Genomic DNA, 24,135 nt, shown 5'->3' on the forward strand with positions numbered 1-24,135 from the left:
CACGCCTGTCCTGGACCATAAGATCCCAGTCTTGACTGATCTCGCCCACTGGACAGACGTTGCAAGTTTGGCTCTAGACAAGTACAATCTCCATTGGTGGGTTCCTTCTGTAGCAGAGTTAGACAAATTATTTTTCTTAAATTAGATCAACTTACCAAATTCTAAATTGCTAGGGATAGCAGAGTTTCTTCTCCATTATTGAGAAGGCATCAAGTCTTCGTTAAGAAAGGGTCTCCTTCCTCCCTTCCTCACCCCTCCCACATCCCCCCTCTCTTCATTCCAAAAGGGGGATTAAGCCCCGAACCTCAAACAGTTTGGACTAACAGCTGTTAGTCCAGTCAGTTGGCGAACACGTTCGGAGAGCGGAGCTTGCAGAAGAATTCAGTCACAGGAAAAGTTTTTAAACTTACTCAGCGGCCGCTTTGTGGGCCACTCCAGACCCACAAAGCGATTCCGGAGGGGTGGTAATCACAGGCGAGGAGGGGTGCGCTTACAGAGTTCCGTGGAGCAGCCATGGATCAGCTGACGGGCGGCCGCGGGGAAGCTAGAGACTGGGGCTGCTCCGTTCTTTCCCTTAAGCCACTAGCTTCCAAGAGAGAGCACTACTCTCCACGCGGGCCACCATCTTGGAGCCGTGCGACGCATGCTCGACCTCCTTTGTCCAACGCACGTGGCCTGAATAGGCCCAAAGAGTGCAGGTTTGAACAAGAGAGCCACTACGCATGCGCGGCCGCCATTTTGCGCATGCATGGACCATTTTTTCATCGCGCAGCCTACATAACTCGTCTAGTTTTCACCGCGCGGCCTATGTAGACCGACAGGCCTGGCAAGGGAGCCGCTCCCCAACCACCGCGGAGGAACAGGACCCTTGTAACTCCGCCGGGGGGGAGGTGGTTCCACCTACGGCCAAAATTATAGGGGCCAGGCATTGATGACAGATTGAGGCCTATCCTCAGAGAAGGACCTTAGGCCGCCCTAGCTTCTTTCAATACCGAGTAGATTGATGACATAGCCAATCTCTGGTACCCCATTTTTCAGGCCCTGGTGTCTCTTGGAACCTATCCTATCAACACCTATAAATTGGCTCCATCTGAATTCTAGGCACCCCCTGTAGTGTGCCTGTCCTTATCCGGTTAACAACTGCGTGGATTCCAGACGCCTCCAGTCATGTGTCTGTCCTTATCCACAGCTTACTAAGCCGGATTCCAGGCACCCCCATTAGTGTGTCTGTCCTTATCCGTGCACAGCCATTGTGGGATTCAGGCGGCCCCCCCAGCAGTGCGCCTATCCTTATCCACGCGGAGACTGTACCTGGGTTCCAGGTGTCCCCTGTAGTACGTCTGTCCTTACCCAGAGTGTATTTTCTCCAGATACCAGGGGCCCCCTTCCGTGTCCCAGTACTATCAGAGAATGGAGGAAGCTATCCTTCCCTCAACAGGAGCCTTGCCATCCGCATCAGGTTTACCTGATCCAGAAGGCATTGATAAGACGGCGGCTACTAAGGCCAGGTCTACCAAGAAAACTTCCAGGAAGATAGACAAACAGGCCAGCAGGAGACACCAGGCTCTAGAAAAGGAGTTCGCCAGAGCACAGAAGAGGGCTAGACTGGAAAGGACTCAGGCTGGAAACATAGCTCCCGACTTACCTTTGGAGGCTCCATCTTCTCCCCTGGGAATCTGGTCAACGGGAGAATCCTCTCAGTCCCCAGCACGGTGCGGGACAGGTGAGTTCTCTTTCCCAATCCTCTTCTCCACGGGTGTCTCAGGGGGCTCCCGAGGCCACATTCACACCCACAGCAGCAGGGCTACGCCCTAGCGAGACAGTCTCCTTACCCTCGGAGGACCGCTTAGCCATGCTGATCGCACAAGCAGTAGATCGGGCCCTTGAGGCAACTTGGGTGTCCTCCTTGATCCACAGCTGAATTTGGAACATCAATTGACGGCTGTGGCAGGGAGGACCTTTGCACAAGTTCGCCTTTTGCACCAGTTGCGACTCTACCTGGACCGGGAGGCTCTCCTTACAGTCACTCACGCCCTTGTCACCTCACGTTTGGACTACTGCAACGCGCTCTACATGGGGCTACCCTTGAAAAGTATTCGGAGACTACAGTTGGTCCAGAATGCAGTCGCGCGAGTGTAGTGGGTGCTCCTCGATACACCCACGTTACACCTATCCTCCGTGAGCTGCACTGGTTGCCTATTGGTCTCCGGGTCCAATTCAAGGTGTTGGTCATTACCTTTAAAGCCCTATATGGCTCAGGGCCAGGCTATTTGCGAGACCGCCTACTACCTCATAGTTCCCTACGTCCGGTTAGATCCCACAGGCTGGGCCTCCTTCAGGCCCTGTCGGCCAAGCAGTGCCATTTGGCGGGGCCACGGAGGAGGGCCTTCTCTGTGATGGCGCCCACGCTTTGGAATCAGCTCCCCCCGGAGATTAGGACCGCTCCCACCCTGTTGGTCTTCTGTAAGCTACTTAAGACCTGGCTTTTCCGGCAGGCCTGGGGTTTATAAAACCTTACCCCTGGATGATTGTTTTTGTATTGTTGTTTTGTTATGTTTTATGTGTTTTTTATTGTTAGCCGCCCAGAGTCCTTCGGGAGTGGGGCGGCTTATAAATTTTAAAAATAAAAATAAAATAAAACTCAGGTTCCCAAACCGGGAACGACCACGTCTCGTCCCGCTCAACAGCAGGGGATGGAGACCCATCAATATCCCTCCTCTCCATTGGGATCATATGTTTCTGAGGATTCTTATCTCGACCAGGCCACTATAGAACAAGAGGTCCAAATGTCCGAGGAGGAGGACATCCCACCTGAAGTCCCTTCATTCACCGGGCTCTTTAATTCCTCCTTTTTTGTCACCCTACTACGCAAGGCCACCTCCACTGCTCATCTTAGATCGGGGACTCCAACAGAACCGGTTCCTGTTCTTCCTGATGCCGAGGCGGACCCGAACTTTGTCGAACCGATAACGGCCCAGCACCGCATCTCATGTCCCTTGTTATTCCTGAACGCGGTTCGGAAACAGTGGTCTTCCCCGGCTTCCCTTCCTCTCCTAGGTAACACCAACAAGCGGCTGTATAATGTAGCCAAAGAGCTGGAGGAGGCGGAGGTACCAACGGTGGACGAGCCCTTAGGGCCTCTAGTATCGTCCACCGCCATATCCAGGGATTTTTCTGAGGCCCTCAAGGCCGAGGACCACAAAGGCAAGTCCACCTACCGCAGAACACACCAAATGACCGCATGGGCAATCAGGGCTGCAACAGCCACCTCCTTCTTTAGCAGAGCCACTCTCCATTGGCTCTGACAGTTACAAAACCGGGTTCCAGCGGAGGACGTCCGCACACACCAGGACCTCAGCAAGATGGTGGCGGCCACGGAGTATGTGGCAGACGCAACACTCCAGGCTGCCAGATTTTCGGCAAGAGCCATAGCTTCCAACATCACCGGCCGGCGCATGCTTTGGTTGAAACACCGGCAAGCCGATGCAAAATCCGAATGGAAGCTGGCAGCCGCCCCATACCAGGGAGGCAAGCTATTTGGGGATGCGCTAAACCCTTATCTAACAGAAAACAAGGACAAGCGCAAGGTCTTCAAGCACTTCCTTAAGAGATCGGACAGATGTCCCGGTCACTATTCAGGGAAACAGCCTTTTCGTGCAGGAGCTAGGTTTGGCTACTCCCAGCCATCGCAACCCTTCCAGGCCAGACAAGATAGGCAGGCAGATAGGCAAACCCCCAGGCCCAGACAACAAGTGCAGGGCAAGTGGCCCTTTTGCGGGCCATTCCGCCAGTCCAGATGACTCCTCATCAGCACTTCCCATAGGGGGCAGACTTCCCCTGTTTGCCCACCAGTGGGAAGCCACCACCACAGATGCATGGGTAATCAACACCATCCGTCACGGCCTATCCCTAGAATTCCTCTCCAAACCCCCAAATCGGTTCCTTTCCTGTCCCTACCCCTGGAACCGAACAAGGAAGAGACTCATGAATGAAGCCGTTCAACATCTAAGTATATGAGCCATAGAACTGGTTCCGCTGGACCAGAGAGGCCAGGGATTTTACTCCATACTCTTTGTCATGCCCAAGACATCGGGGGGATGGAGAGCCATTCTAGATCTCAAAGCCTGAATTTCCATATGGCTTATCGCAAATTCAAAATGCAAATGCTCCGCTCCATCTTGGGAAGCGTAAGAAAAGGGGATCTCTTGACATCTATCAACCTCACCAAGGCGTATCTTCATATTCCTATCTCTCTGGTCCACCGCCGGTTCCTACGGTTCGCATACAGGGGATGCCGCTTCCAATACAGGGCACTCCCATTTGGTCTGTCATCGACTCCCAGGGTGTTCACCAAAATCCTGGCGGTCCTGGCAGCTCACTTAAGGACGATACCAGTCAGAGTCCAATGTTATCTGGACGACATATTAATCCAGTCGTCCACCCAGTCCGCCCTGACGGACCTAGAACTGGTGGTAAATCTGCTTCAGGATCACAGATTCTCGTTGAACTTCCCCAAGAGCCACCTGGTACTCACAACAAGACTGTTGCACCTCGGGGCAATCATAGACACAGTGGAGTGCCGGGTTTACCTATCCCAAGAACAGCGGGACAACATAAGGGAGTCAGTGCTCCAATTATGCCAGAACCAGTCAGTAACGTTGGCCAGTCTTTCCCAATTGCTGGGCAAGATGATCTCGACCATAGCAATTGTTCCATGGTCCAGACTCCACTCCCGAGAGCTGCAATGGTTCATGCTTCCCTTCCAGAGGCAGAACCTCAGCGCTTCCCAACAAAGGGTAAGACTGCCACAACGGGTATGGCGTTCCCTCACGTGGTGGCTGTCTCCAGCCATGCTCAGAGGCTCAGACTTCAGAGAGCTGGACAAGTTAGTCCTCACGACCGACACAAGTCTGTTCGGTTGGGGAACACACCTCCGGTCCCAGTGGACGCAGGGCCGTTGGTCCACATTGGACCTTCAACACAACATAAACTGGCTCAAACTACTAGCCATCCACCTAGCCCTACGACACTTCCACAACTCGTTAGCACGGAGGCACATACTAGTCCTCACGGACAATGTGGCCACCAAGACCCACATAAATTGTCAAGGGGGCACTCGATCCCGCTCCCTATGGTCCAAGTCCCTCCTGCTTTAAAGGACCTGTGGACAGGAGAAGGAGTAACAGGTAGAAGATTACTAAAGAGATCCAGCCTAGCATTAAGGACAAATTTCCTGACCAGTCAGTGGAATGGTTTGCCTCCAGAAATGGTGCTCCATCATTGGAGATTTTCAAGAAAAGGTTGAACAACCATTTCTCCACAATGGTATAAGGTCTCCTGTTTGAGCAGGGGTTAGAGTAGAAGACCTCCAAGGATCCTTCCAACAATGTTATTTTATGTCAGTGAAAATGAAAATGACTGGGAAGATATAGGAGAGATTAATTTGATTTTTTAAATATAATTCAGATTCAAATTAAGCAGCATAGCAATGTAAACACCAATACATTTGATTGTTTATGAACTCTGAACCTCTGTACCTTATTAGTATTAAGCTTCAATGTGTACTTCTCTGGTACATCAGCCTTAAGGTATCTTGACAGCACTTGGATACCATCACTTCATTCACCCAAAGTCAGAGTATAAAGCTGGGTGTCAAGAGTGGGCAGGTGATACCTGATCCTATGTTGATGGATGACTTTACCTGGTGACTTCATGTAGATGTTGAATATAAATATTGATCGCTGTGGTATCCTACAATTGAGAGTTTAAAGTATTGTCATTCTATAAACATTTTCATAGGCCTTTCCTATACAAACTTGTTCATCTTTGTAAATAATAACCCAGATCATATTGCTTTGTTTAAACTTTTTATTAAAAAACAGAACTTCAGGGTAAAACAAAAATAAAGGTACAGTTTTAAAAAGTAATAAAACAAGGCAAAAGGAAAAGTAAAGGAGAAAAGGAGAAAAATAATCCCAACAGTGGAGGAATGGATAGTGAAGATGTCAGAATTGACAGAAATGGCAAATGTCATTTAGTTAAAGAAAAAACATTTTTTTTCTGAATATCTGAAAACCTTGCTAAAAGAAAAATGAAATGATCTTCAAAAAGAAAGTAAGGGTTCTTCCAACTCTGTTATTCTATGTTCTATAATTTATGATCTGAACATTAAGGAAGATGAGAGGCTGAAAAGATTTATATAGCGTCTTGGGGAATGGGGAATAGGGAAAATAAAATTATAATTATCTGTTGAAAAGAAGCTTGGAAGATATTCATAATATTTAATTTTTCCCCTCATTTTAATTTTTTACCCTTTCTTATTTATTTCCTTTTTTTCTTTTGGTTTGTCTTCTATGAAAAACAATTATAAATTTAAAAAGAGAAGGGAAGAAAAATAATAAAATTATTTGTACTAATTGTAAATACTTCAATTGAGTATTAATACTTCTGTGATTTTAAAGAGAAATACAAACATTTAAAACACCTATAATTTTTTATAATAGAATGAGATTTGTATGAACTTTATTATGAAAAAAGTATCATGAATTAATTGTGATCATAATTCAATAAATTTATCCTTCATTGCAGGGTTTTCCAAACTCTTGTGTTAATTTAGATAAAACAGCAGGAATTGAATCAATTCTTTTCAATCAACTGTATGAATTCTGTTAGTATCAATTTATGTATGTTAAGGAATATAGACATTAAACCAATAGTAGGATTTGTGGAAAAGAGCTGGTCAGAAGTTACATCTTAATATCACTTGAGTCAAGTACTTTCATTCCTTCACAATTTACATTTGGTCCTGTAAACCCATTAAAATTTACGAAAAATTATATTCATATACTTCATTTATTTGTAATTAAAATCAAAGCTTCTGTTTGATTTTAATCTTAATCTTAAACCCCTCTGGAAGATAATTTGGGATTCTTTATGTTGCAACACAGAATATTTGTTAAATCTATTTTATCAAGTCATCAAAACTGATTATGAAGATAACCCAAAGGCTTACAATAGACACTCTGCTAAAATTAGACAATATAAATTGTAGCTGTTCTAGATTTTGTAAGTCAGTTTGTATTCAAATTATACAAATTACCATATTCAGTGGCATTGCCAACTTTTTAGTTCAAAGTTTTTGATGAATCTTACGAAAATCACTTAATAGTGTTTTATATTAAAACACAATATGTAATTACATTAGTAATTACAATTATGCTATAAATTTCTGTATCTTCCCATTCCTTATATTAAACAGATCTATCCTTTACTTTAAAAAAAGGATGGTTGAGGAATGAGGATACAGAAGAAAACTAAGGAGCCAATGAATGTTTTCATTTTTTCCAAACTTCTAAAATAAATTTTAACTAAGCTGCAAGGGAATAGTTACTATGTTTAAAAAAGTCAGAAATCACATCACTCTAACCAGTACTGAACCCAGAGCTAACTAAATTTGAATCCATCAAATATTTAATTTCCTAATAATATGAATTGGCTTAAGTGAAAGACGTTAAAATGTTTCTAATTTGATATTTCTAAACTTTTGTCATGCTTTTGTTAATAATGGATGATTTGATTTTTATAGCTATGTAGAAAATTAAGAAAAAAATGTCAGAGGTGGCAGGAATAGGAATTGTCTGTTTTTTATGTATCTACAGGGAGCTGGGATACACACTGCATAGAAGGTAGGTAGATAGAGAAGGAACAATTTGCCTTTCATACATAACATGTTGTAATCTCTGTTTTATTCTTTGACAGCCTCCCAAGGTAAAATGTTTGACAAGAATCTGGCATCCAAATATAACTGAGACAGGGGAAATCTGTTTGAGGTAATTCATTATTTGAATAGTTCAGTTTTTTTATTACCATTTTATCAAATATGTAAATAAAATGGGGGGTGGGAAAAGAGCACATATAAGTTTTTTAAAAATGGAATATCTAATACTTCTAAATTGAGGATTTTTTTCTTCAGTTTGGTCAACAGCAGTTAATTAGCAGCTAATTGTGGACAAAAAATTGCAAAAGGTATATTAAGTATAAAGATAACCATCTACCTGCTTCTACACTCTAGTAATTGTAATTTTTCTAAACTAAAACATTATTAGCTTTATTTGATCTTCTTAAATCTATTAATTATTAAATATACCCTTCTGAAATGGTAAATTACTTTCATCTTTAAGAAAAGGACACGATTAACTGCACATTCTTGTAAAGAAAACAGGACAGAATTTTATGAAAGTTAGAAAGAGGTTGAAGAGAGGTAAATGAATAAAAGTTAAAGGGAAGGAAAGGAGTCACTATATAGCTCTTAAAAGAGAAAGATCTGATATAAATTTAACAAACAGAAGGAAGGAAAGAGTGAAAGTGTAACATAGTAAACTGTTAGAATGTTATAACAATCTTTTGCTTTAAAAAACTGAAAAAAATGATAGTTTATAAAATAGATAACCAATATTTTCCATAAATGAAGGTGAATATACATGTCCCAGGATAACGTTGCAGGATCTAATCTGGGTTGGTCACTGGGATCAGAACTTTAGTCTTCTGAGCTTTCAGGCTCATTTCTGGAGCCCGTCTTCAGTGAATGTCTCTCTAGCAAAGTGTGTGCTTTGGGCTATTTTGTGTGTGATATTTATGTGGTGCCTGTTGTATGTGGCTTTTTAGATGTTGATTGGGGTGTTGATGGCTGGCTATTAAGTCATTGACTGTTGTTTCCTTGTGCTACCAAGCCCTCCTCTCCTAAGTATGTGATAAGCTGGTGGTAAATCCATACTCCTGTTGACTGACAAGGGGCCCATTTCCCTGGCTTCAATCATTTCCCTGGTTGACTTTGTGCCTGCTCATCCAACAATCTTAGTAGCTGCAAAATTGAATGTATGTCCTTGTTCATTGCAGTGTGAGGTTACCAATGAGTTCGGGGCTCCTCTTCTGACTGCTTGCTTGTGTACTTGCAATCTGGTCGTTAACTTCTTTCCCATCTGTCCTACATAGTCATAGGGGCAATCCATGTAGGGGATCCAGTAGATTACATTGGATCCCACCTCCAAGCTATCTTTACAATACATAATTTATCCTCGTATGGTAGCCTCTGAGCGGTGGGTGATGCCTACTTGCAGATCTCAGAAGTTGCATTCTACAGCTTCCAAAATGTTTTTGATATATGGCAGGGTGTGCAAAGTGGTTGGTTTTGTACCTTGTTTTTTTCCTTTCTCTCCCCACTGCAGACACCTTGTAACAAATGATTGTGGGTACCCATTCTTCCTGAATTGTTCATGTAGGTATCTGCTCTCCAACTCTTTGGCTTGCTGAGTACTGTAGTGGGTTCTCACCCTGCCATATAGTGTTCTGATGCAACTCTTTTTGTGTGACAGTAGGTGGTTGCTGTTGAAATTCAGAACACATGAAGTATTGGTGGCCTACATTTCCATCTTCTTGTCTGTTGCAAAGCACATCTAAAATTCCTTTGTCCCTATACAAATTTGCTTTGTTTTAACTTGCTTTAGTGAGCTTCAGTGAACTTGGTAATCTAACTCCTCCTAATCTAGCTCCTTTCCTTCCTTTTATTTTTATTTTCTTTCTTTCACTCACCTCCTCTCTTCAACCTCTCTAATTTTCATAGAATTTTGTAAGATTAAACCAATCCATTACCAAAAAAGAAATATAAATTAAGGCAAGATGAAATTGGCAAGGAGAAGCTTGGGGACTGATGTGAACTCTGGATGGAATTGCCCTCCCCCTGAAAGAGCAAGTTCACTCTTTGGGGTTGCTCCTTGATCCCAAACTACAGCTGGAATTGCAAATGGCAGCTGTTTCAAGAAGTAAGGTTGGACAACTATACCTTTTGTACCAGTTGCAACCCTTCTTGATCCAGGGAGCCTTTGGAATAGTTATCCACACATTAATTACAACTAATCTTGGCACCTGCAACATGCTTTACGTGGAGCTATCCTTGATAAATTTCTAGATCTGAATACAGGTAGTCCTCAACTTGCAATCATTCACTTAATGATCACTTGAGGTTACAATGACACTAAAATTCATAGAAGGCTGATTATCATCAGACAGCCAGAACATGCAAAGAAGAAGTCAGGAAAGCAAAGGCCCAGAACAAAAAAGACTCACAACAGAAATCAAGGACAACAAAAAAAGTTTCTTCCAACATATTAACAATAATAAAAAAGTCAAGGAAACTATAGGCCCACTAAAGAGAGAAGATGGCAAGGAAATTACAGACAACAAGGAGAAGGCAGAGCTGCTTAACTCATACTTTGCATCAGTCTTCACACAAAAAGAAACCATAGCCCAACACCCCCCCCCAAAAAAAACACTGCAAAATACATACTAGAAACAAAAATCAAAATAAGCAAGGAAATGGTAAGAGAACACCTATCCAACCTTGATGAATATAAATCACCAGGACCCAAGAGATTACATCCCAGAGTTTGAAAGAGCTGCCAGATGTTATCTCAGAACCATCGGACCACATCTTTCAAAACTCCTGGAGCCCCAGGAAAGCACCCAAGGATTAGAAAATGGCTGATGTGGTCCCCATCTTCAAGAAAAGAAAAAAAAAACGGAGCCAGGAAACTACAGACCAATCAGTTTAACACCAATACCTGGGAAGATTCTAGAAAAGATAATCAAAAACAGATCTGCGAACTACTAGAAGCAAACAAAGTTATAACTAGCAGCCAGCATGGGATTTGCTAAAAAAAGATCATGCCAAACCAATTTTATCTCATTCTTCGATAAAATGACTAAACTAGTAGACCAGAAAAATGCAGTGGACATAGTATACCTAGATTTCAGTAAGGCATTTGACAAAGTAGACCACAACCTACTCCTTGGTAAGCTACAAAAAAGTGGAATAGACAACATTACCACCAGATGGATCTGTAGCTGGCTGACAAACCGCACTTAACGAGTAGTCCTCAATGACATTACATCCACATGGAGAGAAGTAAACAATGGAGTACCATAAGGTTCCATCTTAGGCCCACTACTCTTCAACATCTTCATCAATGACTTAGACAAGGGAATTGAAGGGGAACTCATCAAATTTGCAGATGACACCAAACTGTCAGGAGTAGCCAACCCCCCAGAAGACAAACTCAGGATCCTTGACAAACTTGAACAAAATGAGTTTTAATGTGGAGAAAAGCAAAGTCTTACACTTAGGCAGGAAAAACCAAAGGAACAAATACAGATTGGGCAAGATTTGGCTTAAAAACAGTAACTCTGAGAGGGACCTTGGAGTCCTAGTGGATGATCACTTAACTATGAGCCAGCAGTGTGCAGCAATAATAAAAAAAAAGCTAATACAATCCTGGGTTGTATAAACAGAGGCAATAGACTCAAGATCACATGAGGTATTAGTACTGCTTTATAAAACCCTAGTAAGAGCACACCTGGAATACTGCAGCCAATTTTGGTCACCATATCACAAAAAAGATATTGAGAGTTTGAAAAAAAAATTCAAAGAAGAGCAGCTAAGATGATCAAAGGCCTGGAGACTAAAACATACGAAGATGGCTGCAGGACTTGGGTTTGACTAGTCTAAAGAAAAGAAGAAATAGGGGAGACACGATAGTATATTTCAGTATTTGAGGGGCTGCCACAAAGAAGAGGGGGTCATGTTATTCACCAAAGCACCAGAGGGCATGACAAGAAACAATAGTTGGAAACTGATCAAAGAGAGAAGCAACTTGGAATTAAGGAGAAACTTCCTGACAGTGAGGACAATCAACCAGTGTAACCCCCAGAAATCGTGGGCACTCCAGCACTGGAAATTTTTAAGAAGAGACTGACAATCACCTGTCTGAGATGGTATAGGTCAATGGTGGTGAACCTACGGCACGCGTGCCAGAGGCAGCACTCAGAGCCCTCTCTGTGGGCACGCATGCTGTGCCCCGGAGATGGCCAGGGACTGGCCCCCGCCACCCTGTCCCCACCCATCCAGTCTGCCAGGACCATTGTGGCCACGCCCACCTGGCACCCAGTGATAAATAAGTGGGTTTTGGGTTGCAGTTTGGGCACTGAGTCTCTAAAAGGTTCGCCATCACTGATATAGGTTCTCCCGCTTGAGCAGGGGGCTGGACTAGAAGACCTCCAAGGTCCCTTCCAGAGATTAGACAAGACAAGATAAGACACAGATTTGGAAGGGACCTTGAAACTCTTTAATCCAGCCCCCTACTGGAACAAAAGATCCTATACTTTTCCAGACAAATGGTTGTCCAGTCTTTTCTTGAAAACTTTCAGTGATGAAGCACCCACAACTTCTGGATGCAAGTCATTCCATTGATTAATTAAAATAACTTACAACTAGTCCTTACACATGCAACTGTTGCAGCATCCCCACAGGGACATGATTAAAATCTGAGCACTTGACAACTGGCATGTATTTATGATGGACATTTGCCATTTGCAACCTTCCTAGATGCCTTCCAACAAGCAAAGTCAGTGGGGGGGGCATCAGATGCACTTAATGACTATGTAATTCACTTAACAACTATAGGAAAATAGTCATAAAATTGGGTGTGATTAACTTAACTGCTTTGCTTAGTAACAGAAATTCTGATCCCAATTGTCAGTGTAAGTCATGGACTATCTGTGTTGAGTATCTGGTTGCTGAGATTGAACTTTAAAGCCATAAATGGCTGATTATTTGGGGGACTGTATTTCATTCTATAAACCTGTGCACTTATTTCCATTAGCAGGACAGAACTTTGAAAAAATAGCCCTGCCCACAGGAGTTCAAATGAGGTGACTTCATATCTGTAATTCCCAGTCTACACAATGCATTCTCTAAGGAGGTACATTTGGCCCTCTCTTTCCCAGCATTTAGGAAAATGTATTTCTGTCTTCTCCATTTAAACCTAAGACAGTGCTGTGGGAAATAGGTGTTCAGCAGAGTGATGGCATGAGGGTGAAAACTGTCTTTGTGTCTAGTTGTTTTGGCATACAATGCCCTATAATGATGTCCTGAGGGCAGAAGGTAAAACAATTTATGTCCAGGATGTGAGGGGTCTGTAGATATTTTCTCAGCCCTCTTTCTGGTTCATGCAGTATACCAGTGGTTCTCAACCTGTGGGTCGGGACCCCATTTGGGGTCAAACGACCATTTCATGGGGGTCGCCAAACAAGGCTGTCCACCATTTTTCCCCCTTTTCTTTGGCCACGCCCCTGGCACCCAGTGATGTATAAGTGGTTGGGGGTCACCACAACATGGGGAACTGTATTATGGGGTTGCGGCATTAGAAAGGTTGAGAACCACTGCAGTATACAGATCCTTAACGGAAGGCAGACTGGTTGCAGTTGTTTTTTCTGTCAACTGTCCCATTCATTCACCTAGCAAAGAAAAACTGGACCATTGTTTTACCAAGAATATACCTTACTGGAGCTTAAATGGTTACAGGTGTTTAAGATGGTTCTGGTGTTTTTGTGTGCAGAGAATGCAATTAACATTCTTTTTTCCCTGACCGTCCCCCGTTATCAGCAAACATTCAATTAAATGCTGGTATATTGTTTGGGTAACGGGCCTTTGGGTTTGTGGGCTTTTCTGCTTTGCACTGCGTTTGGTGACCTTGCCTAGCAGGTGCTTGCTTCTTATTCCTTGGCCAGCCTACTTAGGTTTCCCTTCCACACACACCCCCATCTCCTCTCTGCATTCCAACCTTTTTCCCTCCCCCGTTGCTAATGTCAGGCTGTTGGCTTTGCAAAGCTTGGCTTGAGGGATGACAGCCATGACAGCAGTCCTAACTATCCCTTGAAGTCTACCTGTCCAGTTTGGTTGCTGTGCCAAACCAGATAGTTATTGAGGTAAAATGTCAGACTTACTAATTCCTCTGTAGAACTGTATCAGCAGATCCTTGGGTAATCTGAGCTTTCTGAGTTGGTGCAGAAAGAACATTCTTTGTTATGCCTTTTTAATGATGGTTTTAATGTTAGGTGTCCATTTCAAATCCTGAAAGATAATAGAATCCAGAAATTTGAAGGTCTATACTGTTGATACTATGGTATCTAATATTGTAAGAAGTAGTAGAATATGCACACGTAATGGGGATTTAGTGGGTTTATTGATTTCCTTCACTCAATACTGTCCCAATTAAGTCCAGCCAAAAGCAGATCAATGCTAATCCACAGAGCAATGGCCAATGAGTCCACAAGACACTTGAAAGTTTCCCAACCAAGATAAATCCACCAGACAAAATTAAATCCACAATACAGGAGAGTTCACAAGGCAAGAAAATTCCAGAGTTCACAAGGCATAATCCAAGGTCAAGGGACAGTGTCAGCCCAAAGCAAGGCAGGAATCACAACAACCAGGAAATACACAGCTAGGAAATAAACACAAAGTTTCCAGCATTGTCTCCATATGCCTACTGTGCTAAATAGTCAGCTGGTGCAGCCTATCAAGGGGGATGAGGCTGCCTCTTCATAAGTAGTCGGGATGACCTTAGCTGCTCTTGCCTCTTTTCTGTCGTATGTGTTTTTGGATCAACTGCAGAAGGCAGTTCCTCTTTCTCATCACTGACTGGCTGCAGTTGTGTGATTTCCCCACCTGAAGACTTAGGGTTGTCCTATTGCAGCTTTGCTTCAGCCAAATCACTCTCAGCCGGCTGCTCGTTCAGTTTCTTTCCCATCAATCACTCCCCCCACACTTGGACTTGCAGACTTTGCCTTGGAGCTATTGACCAACTCCCCTCCTGAAGTGCCTCGGACTGGCTCATCCTCCTCTGAACTACATCTGGGGAAGCATCTAAGGAAATCATCACAATAGGAGAGCATTTTCTAAAATCTACTATCATCTCTACAGTTTTAAGAAGTGTTCAGCTCCAGATTGTTCTGGCTGCAACATAGGGCCAGTTTACCTCTCAATTATATGCAGACTCATTATCATCTCAGATGAGAAACAATGATTGTTGTATTATCTGCAAACTTCAGTACCGTAACACAGGTATCCATCAAGATGCAGTCATTGGTACAGAGAAAGAAGAGTAATGGAGAGAGCACATAGTCCTGGGGAGCTCCTGTGCTAATTGGATTTTTGAGTGTGATTTTTGCCTAGCTTCACCTGCTGCTTCCTCTTCATTAGAAAGCTTATAATCCATTTACAAGTGTGATCAAGCACAGCTAGCTGAGTTAGTTTAGAGAGGAGGATTTCTGGAATGATGGTATTGAATGCTGAGCTGAAGTCTACAAAAAGGATCTTTACATATAGTGCATTCAGAAAGTATTCAGACCTCCTTCACTTTTGTCAATTTTGTTATGCTGCAGCCTGATTCTACAGTTGTTGAAATTCACTTTTTTCCTCATTAATCTACACTCAGTATCCCATAATGACAAAGTGAATTTTTTTTTAGAAATGTCTGTAACAACATGTGAAATTTAGCTCTGGTGCCTCTCATTTGTCTTGATCCTTGCTGACATGTTTCTACACCTTGATTGGAGTCCACCTGTGATAAATTAAATTGGATATGTTTTGGAAAAGCACACACCTCCCTATAGAAGGCCTCACAACTGACAATGCATATTGTAGCAGAGCAAAAGCCATGAGGTCAAAGGAACTGCCTACAGAGTTCAGAGACAGGATTATTGCAAGGCACGGATCTGGGAAAGAGTACAATAAAATTTCTGCTGCACTGAATGTTCCTAAGAATACTGTGGCCTCCATAATTCTCAAATGGAAGAAGGGCCTTAGTAAAAGAGGTGATCAAGAACCCGATGGTCACTCAGATTGAGTTCCAGAGATCCTGTGTGGAGATGGGACAGAGTTCCAGAAAGACAACCATCACTGCAGCCCTCCACCGATCTGGGCTTTATGGCTAGACGGAAACCTCTTCTCAGTGCAAAACACATGAAAGCCCACTTTGAGTTTGCACAAAAGCACCTGAAGGACTCTCGGACTGTAAGGAACAAGGTTCTCTGGTCTGATGAAACCAAGATTGAATTATTTGGCCTCAATTCTAACTATTATGTCTGGAGGAAACTGGGCCCTGCTCACCATCTGCCCAATATCATCCCAACAGCGAGGAGTGGTGCCAGCATCATGCTATGGGGATGTTTTTAGCAGCAGGGACTGGGAGACTGGTCAGGGTTGAGGGAAAGCTGAATGGAGCAAATTACAGGGTTATCCTCAGTGAAAACTTGTTCCATAGCATTCGACCTCAGATTATGCCAAAGGATCACTTTCCAACATGACAACGATCCTTAGTACACAGCCAAGACAACACAGGAGTGGCTTAGGGACAACTCTGTGAATGTCCTAAAGTGGCCCAGCCAGAGCGCTGACTTGAATCCTATTGTACATCTTTGGAGGGAGCCGACTGAATGATATCAGTTTCTTCAGCCTTCTCACCAGAATTCCTAAATTCCCCACTAAAGTTGGCTTATGAGGCAATGGGTGCAGCCAGAGTCTATTAGTGCTCTGAGTGCAACCCTCTTGGGCATTCCAGGGCTAAACAGTTCTATGATCCTGGTGAGGGGCTTGCTCCAGGAACCGGATGGACTGGGGCGGTCGGTCCTTGTCTTCACTAAGGTGAAGCGACCTCTTGATCTCGACTTTCCAGCTCGGTTGGTGACTGCCATGTCTGAGTGTTACTTTCTTGGATCTCTTCTCCAGTGCTCCTCCTTCCCAACACCCATTGACCCATTGTAAATTTAATTACAGCAGCAAGGTTGTTGATAGGACAATATTGGAAGAAGGAATTTTTGCCTACTTTGGAGGAATGGTTTTTTAAAGTCTCTTATTTATCTGAAATGGCAAAAAATTCGGCTTATTTGAAAGATCAATCGCAAGAGAAATATCTCTTGGTGTGGAAAAGATGGATAAACTTTATACAGTATAAGTATGATATTAAAAGATATTATTTAGTTTTTGAATAATTTATGTTTAAAGTTTAAAGTTTAAGATAATAAGTATTTTTTATTACATATATATATATTGGAGTTTTTTATTTTATATATATATATATATATATATATAGGATTTTTTTTTTAATGTAATTTTTGTTTGAGATTTACTTAAGTTTAAATTTTTTGTATTCTTAGTTCTAGCTAACCCTGTATTCAGCTCTGGGAAGGGGGGGGGAGGGTTTTTGGGAGGGTAGGGAGGTAGTGGGAGAGGGATTTTATTGTAAAATTGCAAAAACTTTCAATAAAAAAATACTCATTCCAAGAAAGTAGGACTCTTGGAACAATTTCTTTCCAAAAGGAACTTTTATTAGAATAATAAAAGAGATAAGCCAGATGACCACAGGCACATTCCTTTCTCACTCCAAGGTAACATCAAGGGAGAGACAGTTCAAAGAGTAAGTATGTAGAAACAGCGGAAAGGATACATGGTAGCAAAGCAGAGAAACATACTACAGAGCCTTCCCCCCTCTCCCTCAGGAGAATGGCAGAACCCTCAGTAAGAGATGAAAAAGAAATGAAAGAGATTCTCCCCCAGAGAAAACATGGGTTCTGACAATGTTGTTCATCCATCGATTTCGATGAAGACCTTGACATCTTGTGGGTTATGGGCCATCAGCGATGTGTCCGTAGGTGGCTAATAAGACCGATGTTAGCATGGAATGTTCTGCCACATACTGAACAAAGAAATGTAGACACTGTTACTTCAGCATTTGCAGCTCTGGCTTTGCGGAGTGCTCGCTTTTCTTGTGCCAAGATTGTCCTTCTGTGTTCATATGTCTGGCAACTCTGGTACACCAAGGTGCGCCATGTCGGTCGATCATGCACCAGAAGTTCCCAAGAGATGGTATTAATATCCAGGGACTTAAGAGAGGCTTTCAACGTGTCTTTGTATCGCTTCTTTTGTCCCACGTGCGATCACTTTCCTTGAGACAGCTCACCATAGAAGAGCTGTTTAGGGATGCGATGATCTGGCATCCTTACAACATGGCCTGCCCAGCGCATCTGGGCTTTCATCAATAGAGTGTAAACTGATGATAGGCCTGCTCTGGAGAGGACATCTGTGTCTGGTATCTTATCCTGCCACCGGATCCTCAGAATTCCATGAAGGCAAGTCATGTGGAAGTAGTTCAGTTGCCTAACATGCCTCCTGTACACTGTCCAGGTCTCACTAGCATACAATAGGGTAGTTAGCACTGCTGCCTGGTAAACTTTAAGCTTGGTAGCAAGACTTATTCCACGGCGGTCCCACACGTTAGTCCGCAAATGCCAAATTCAGAACTTGCCTTGGCAATTCTACAGTTGACCTCGATGTCAATTGTCACTGCACGGGAGAGGGTACTACCAAGATACGTAAATTGGTCCACTGCTTGCAGCTTTTGTCCCTTTACTGTGATGGTAGGCTCTTGATATTGGACTTTTGGAGCTGGCTGGTACATCACTTCAGTTTTCTTCGTGTTGATAAAGAGGCCAAAGTTGTCACAAGCGGCTGCGAATTTGTCCATGCTGGCTTGCATTTACTGCTACGATCCTGCATTAAGGGCACAGTCATCAGCAAAGAGGAGATCTCGTAGCACAGTCTCCTTTACCTTGGTGACAGCCTGAAGTTTTCGCAGGTTTCCCATCCGTTCTGTACCTCAGATTAACTCCCACTGAGCTGTTCTGAATGGCGTCTGACAGCATGGCTGAGAACATCATGCTGAACAGGGTTGGTGCCAGCATGCAGCCTTGCTTAACGCCATTAGTAACAGGGAAGGCCTCTGAGGCTCCACCGTTATTCAGAACACGAGCCGCCATGCCATCATGGAACTGTCATACCATCAGAATAAACCTGTCGGGGGACCCAAACTTCGACATAATGCGCCATAGTCCTAACTGTGTCAAAGGCCTTGATGAGATCGACGAAGGTGATGTATAGTTCACGATTCTGCTCCTGACATTTCTCCTGGAGCTGTTGAGCTGCAAATATCATGTCCACTGTGCCATGCTCTTTGCGGAAACCACACTGTGTCTCAGGTAGTATACCCTGTTCCAGATGGTCAATCAGGCGATTTAGCAACACTCGTGCAAAGATCTTGCCTGCAACGGAGAGAAGTGATATTCCTCTATAATTATCGCAGACTTGTCGGTTTCCTTTCCTCTTGTAGAGGTGCACGATGGACGTGTCTTTCAGTTCCTGAGGAATGGAATCTTGTTTCCAGAAGGATCGAAACAACTGGGTAAGTTTTTCAACAAGCACAGCACCGCCAGCCTTATAGACTTCCGCTGGGATTGCGTCAGATCCTGGCGCCTTACCACTGGAACATTGACTGATGGCCTGTGAAGTTTCAGCCTCTGATGGTAGGGCATCCAGGCTATAGTTCATATCTACCTGGAGTATCCTGTCAATCGCCTCATTATTGATGGTGGATGGGCGGTTCAGCACAGAGTGGAAATGCTCCGCCCAACGCTGTAAAATCACGGTCTTCTCAGTGATAAGAGTTGTATCACTCGAATCCAGTAAAAGAGAGCTTCCTAAGGGCTGAGGTCCATACAGGGATCTAAGGGCTTCATAGAATCGTTTGGCATCGTTTCTATCAGCAAATGTCTGGATTTCATCTGCTTTGGCACTCAGCCAGGAGTCCTGCATCTTGCGGAGCTTGCTCTGTACAATCCTGCGAGTGTTTATAAAAGCATTTTTCTTTGCAATTGACGATGGGTCATTCTGATGAGTGCGGTACAGATGGTGTTTTTCAGCAAGCAAGGCCTTAATCTCTTCATCGCTTTCATCAAACAGTCCTGCTGCTTCCTATATGAGGGTCCAAGAACCTTAAGTGCAGAAGAGTGCTAGATGTCCCGGAAACATTCCCAGTCCTTCTCAGCATTTTCCTGTATTTGCAGCTCCAGGAATTGATTGTCAAGATCTTTTACTAATGAAGCTACTACGTCGGGGTTTTCCAGTGTACTGAAGTTGATCTTTTTCATCACAACTCTGACAGTAAGATATAGTGGAGTGCCATATTGACAGCCTCATTTGCCAACCTATTTGCATGGTAGGCAAATTGCACAGATCTAGCAGTGGATCTGTGATGGCTTTCAAGTGGGCCAGCATTAACCTTTCAAAGGTTTTCATAACTATGGATGTCAGAGCAACTGGTCCCTAATCATTCAATCCTTGATGGAAGTTTTCTTGGGCACCAGAATGATAGTAGAGTCTTTGAAGCAAGAAGGGACATAACCATCTCCAGTGATTTATTAAAAATGTGGGTGAAGATTGGGCCAGTTGATCAGCACAGACTTTCAAGCAAGAGGGAGTTACCCTGTCTGGGCCAGGTGCTTTTCCAGCCTTTTGTCTGTGAAACAGATCTCATAAATCTTTTCTGTGATCACCGGAGGGATGGAGTTGGGTGTAGGAGACTTGGCTGTTGTTGGTGTATCTGAGATGAAGAGGGTAGAGATAGTTGACAATGGTCTCCTCTCAAATCTACAGTGGAACACCTACAGTTCATTTGCCAATTACCGATTCTCTTCAGCAAGGGAAGGAGGTCTACTGTAGCCAGTGATATTTTTTCAGGCTTTTCCTCACATTTGCTGGTTCATTTGTTGAGAACTGATTCCTCAGCTTTTCAGAGTAGCTTCTTTTTGCTGCTCCGATATATTTCTGACCTGATTGTACAGCATTCTATCTCCTTTCCTGTAGGCTTCCTCTTTGGCACAACATAGATGTGTGAGCTTAGCTTTGAACCAAAGTTTATCATTACTGTAGATGCATAATGTTTTGTTTGGTACACGAGTCCTCACAAAAGTTAACATGTAATGTCACAATGTCAGTGAGTTCATCCAAGTCCACTGAGGCAGCTTCAAAAACATTACAGTCTGTGCAGTCACAGCAAGCCTGTAGCTTTAACTTTGCCTCTTCAGTCCAAGAATTCGCTGTTTTAACTATTGGTTTTATGATTTTGAGTCTTTGTCTATAAACAGGTAGAAGGTGAATCAAACAGTGATCAGAGTGTCACACAGCCACTCTTGTTAGAGAGCAATAAGCATCTTTTAATCTAGAGTAGCAGTGGTCTAAAATATTCTTGCCTCTTGTGAGACAGTTGACATGCTGAATATATCTTGGCAGCTCTTGGCTTTGGTTAGCACTGTTAAAATATCCTAATATAATGAGTAGGGAGTCTGGATCTCTCTCTCTCTCTCTTTCTCTCTTTTTGTAAATATTTTATTGGGTTTAACTATAACAATCTCCAGTGCCTGGTGTATAGAGTGTTGTCTTGGTTTATATTTTAACAAGAAAAAAAGACAATAATAATTAATTAATCAATAATGATTAAGTTTGATAATTCCATAATTAATATATTAATTAATGATATATTTCTTTGATCTTCCCTTCTCCCATTTATATTCTTCAACCTTAAACAAAATATATTCCCTTATATTCCCAATATTTTATGTCACGCATTATAAAATGCTATAATTTTTATCTATCTTATAATATCTAAGTATAAAATCCTTTTTAATTAGTTTATATTTCATTTATATTAATAAAAGTTACATTAACCCACTATTTTTACATTTCATATATTATGGGACATACTATATTACTTAAATCTCTTATCCCTCTTGTTATAGGACCCCTTTATGTTCAAAATTCTCTATTCTTTTAGCCATATTCAAACAAGTGTTTGTTCACATAATAATCCATATGGTAGGGTGAGTCAAATCTGTTGTATCTGTCTCTGATCTTCTTTTGCCGAATAGTTTTCCAAGTTGATGTAATACGCTTACCTGGCGGTTCCTGTGTTTTTGCAAATGTTGTTGGGAATACAAAAGATTAAGTAAGATAAATACTTTCTGTCTCCCAAACTCTGATGGTTCTCCTGGAAGTTCTATAGTCCATTCCATTTTTCTTGTTGTATCAGAATCTTGTATATTTTTTCCTGTTTGTATTAAATTGTAATTCTTTCATTTTTTATTTCATCAATTTGATTATATTCTTCTAATTTGTGGTCTGTTATCTGATTTATTTATTCATTCATTGTTATTTCCTGGGTGTTTTTAAATTGTAAATTTAGATTAGAAATATGTTTATTTAAATAATCAAAGTTGTTTCGAATTTCCTTGTGGTTTGAGTCATTTGTATTTGTCCTAACATTACATATATTTCCTCCTGCAAAGTATTTATCTTGCCTTGAAATATTACTTCTGGAGGCCCTTGATTTTCCAGGCTAAGTCCTTCAGGAAAAAATATTGAATGTGGCATCCTGTCATTTTTTGATTCGTATATGAAATCCATGTTGTCTCCCCCCTTCAAATAATCTTTCATCAATGTTTTAATCCAAGAGTCAATTTATCAGTCAATCAAAATTACTGTTTAGTGTGTTAAGCCACTTTAAATCCTTCCTGTAGATTGTCCTCTAAAAGATTAGCCAAAGGCCAAGCTTTTTCTTTTCCATAAACAGTTCTTAGATTTAAACAACAGTCCAAGTGGTTTTTTTTTCCCTTCCAGACACTTTTTAATCTTATAGCTGGCTCTTCCTTTGTTCTCAGCTGTCTTCAAGGTTATTTGCAATTTAAAGGGACAGCTTTTTCTTTATTTCTGGGCATTCTGCCAATTTCTGAGTCCTTATTGTTAGTATTCTATGCTCTGATTCTCCAGTAGATGTCAGCAGTTATTTCTTTTTTTAGTTTTTTTTAAATCAAAAAGCTATTTTTGTTATATATTTTTATAATTCCATCAAAACTCTTTAAGGTATACTCTTGACAGTTTTTTAGTTCCTAAATTTGTTCAGACTGTAGTATTTTAAATCAAATTTTAATATATCTCTTTCCTCCTTAATATTAATTCACTGCTTCCGTCTATAAGGGAATGGGGATAGTCCCCTCCACTTCTGGAGGTTTGGAGATCTTTCTTAAGGATTCAATTAGTAGATAGAAGAAAGAAGATCAATACTCTCACCAATTCCAAGCATGCTGTTCACCGATGTTCAGGTTCATGCTCTTGGACTTCGGCTGCAAGTAGCTTGGGCTAGATGCTGATCTCACGCTAGCCTTTCTGCTGTTGGGTCAGAGGGCTTCCCCCAGATCAAAGGAAGCAACTGCCATTACTTCATAATCAATGGGGCACCTCTCCTTCACGGTCACCTCTTCAGGGTGACTTCGGACTCATCTAGGGTCCCCCTGGCAGGACAAAACAAGTTGTGGGAAGCGGAGGTCCACTCTCACATGGCCATGTGTTATGGGTGCAAAACCGGAAGTCGGGAGTCTGGGAGCCCACAGGATTTGATCAGTTAAGGTTTGCAATGAAGAAAACTCTTGGGGAGCGTAATAGGATATGCAAATAATAAATAGTGTCTCTAAGTCCACGTCACAAAATTACTTTAGTGTAGTGACATTTTTACACCATCTTCCCTTCTTTTTACTGGATGTTTCTGCAATTCTATCTGCTCTTTGAATCTGAAATCTTGGTATTTGCAAGCAGCTATCATTAATCAAATCATTCGGCCATGTTTCAATGAAGCAGAGGTCTGCTGAGTTGGAAAAATCTGAGTTGTTCCTGTTTAAAAGGAGCATTTCATCTGTCTTATTTACGAGTGAATGAAAATTAGTTAAATACAGCAAGGGAAGGGAAGATTTTCTTGCCCCATGCTTCCTGGGTCTTTGTAAAATGCCTTCTCACTTGCCCCTCTTTCTCCTCTTGTTTCTCTTCTGCTTCTTTCTAAATGCTGTGCTAAAAGAGGTAACTGTTGTTCCCTTAGTCAGAATTTCCTCTACATTTGAAAAGAAGGGATGAATAGTCCCAGGAAGCTGCATGTTATTTAAAGTCCACTGCCTGATATTCAAAATTTCATCTCTTAAGTAAGAAATTTGCAGTTACAGATTAGAAAACATCAGAACTACTAGAGAGCATTTAACAGAATATAGATTAAATCTTATTAAAATAGATTAAGAAAAGTGGCTGTGTTCAGTTTTAAGAATAGTGGTAGCTAATGTTCATATAACTCAGTGGTTCTCAATCTTTTTAATGCCGCGACCCCCAACTGATCGTAAGTCGAGGACTACTCAACTGGTCGTAAGTCGAGGACTACTCAACTGGTGCAGCACCGTTTGCAGAATGGGACTTTTGGTGGGCTCAGCAGGGCAGAGACAGCCTGGACAATTCCTATTGGCTTTTGAAAGCCAATAGAATTAGACTCTATTCAAGAGAGTCTATTCTATTGGCTTTCAAAAGCCAATAGAATAAAA

General features: G+C 42.3%; 1 protein-coding gene across 11 annotated transcripts in view; it reads left to right on the plus strand.

The window, feature by feature from the left end:
• The window catches only part of UBE2F (ubiquitin conjugating enzyme E2 F (putative)), a 100,964-nt gene that overhangs the window by 29,984 nt on the left and 46,845 nt on the right, over positions 1–24,135 (plus strand). For 7 of the 11 annotated variants that reach the window (XM_039341929.1, XM_039341934.1, XM_039341932.1 and 4 more), the window contains exons 6-7: positions 7,759–7,829; positions 19,059–19,130. In XM_039341929.1, the coding sequence (XP_039197863.1) occupies positions 7,759–7,829; positions 19,059–19,130 (143 nt within the window). The remainder of the gene's footprint in view (positions 1–7,758; positions 7,830–19,058; positions 19,131–24,135) is intronic. The other 4 variants (XM_039341935.1, XM_039341939.1, XM_039341936.1 and 1 more) reach the window with 1 other exon arrangement.

The sequence above is a fragment of the Crotalus tigris genome, unplaced genomic scaffold (assembly GCF_016545835.1).
Source record: "Crotalus tigris isolate CLP2741 ecotype Arizona unplaced genomic scaffold, ASM1654583v1 scf7180000017774.6281472, whole genome shotgun sequence".
Lineage (NCBI taxonomy): Eukaryota > Metazoa > Chordata > Lepidosauria > Squamata > Viperidae > Crotalus > Crotalus tigris.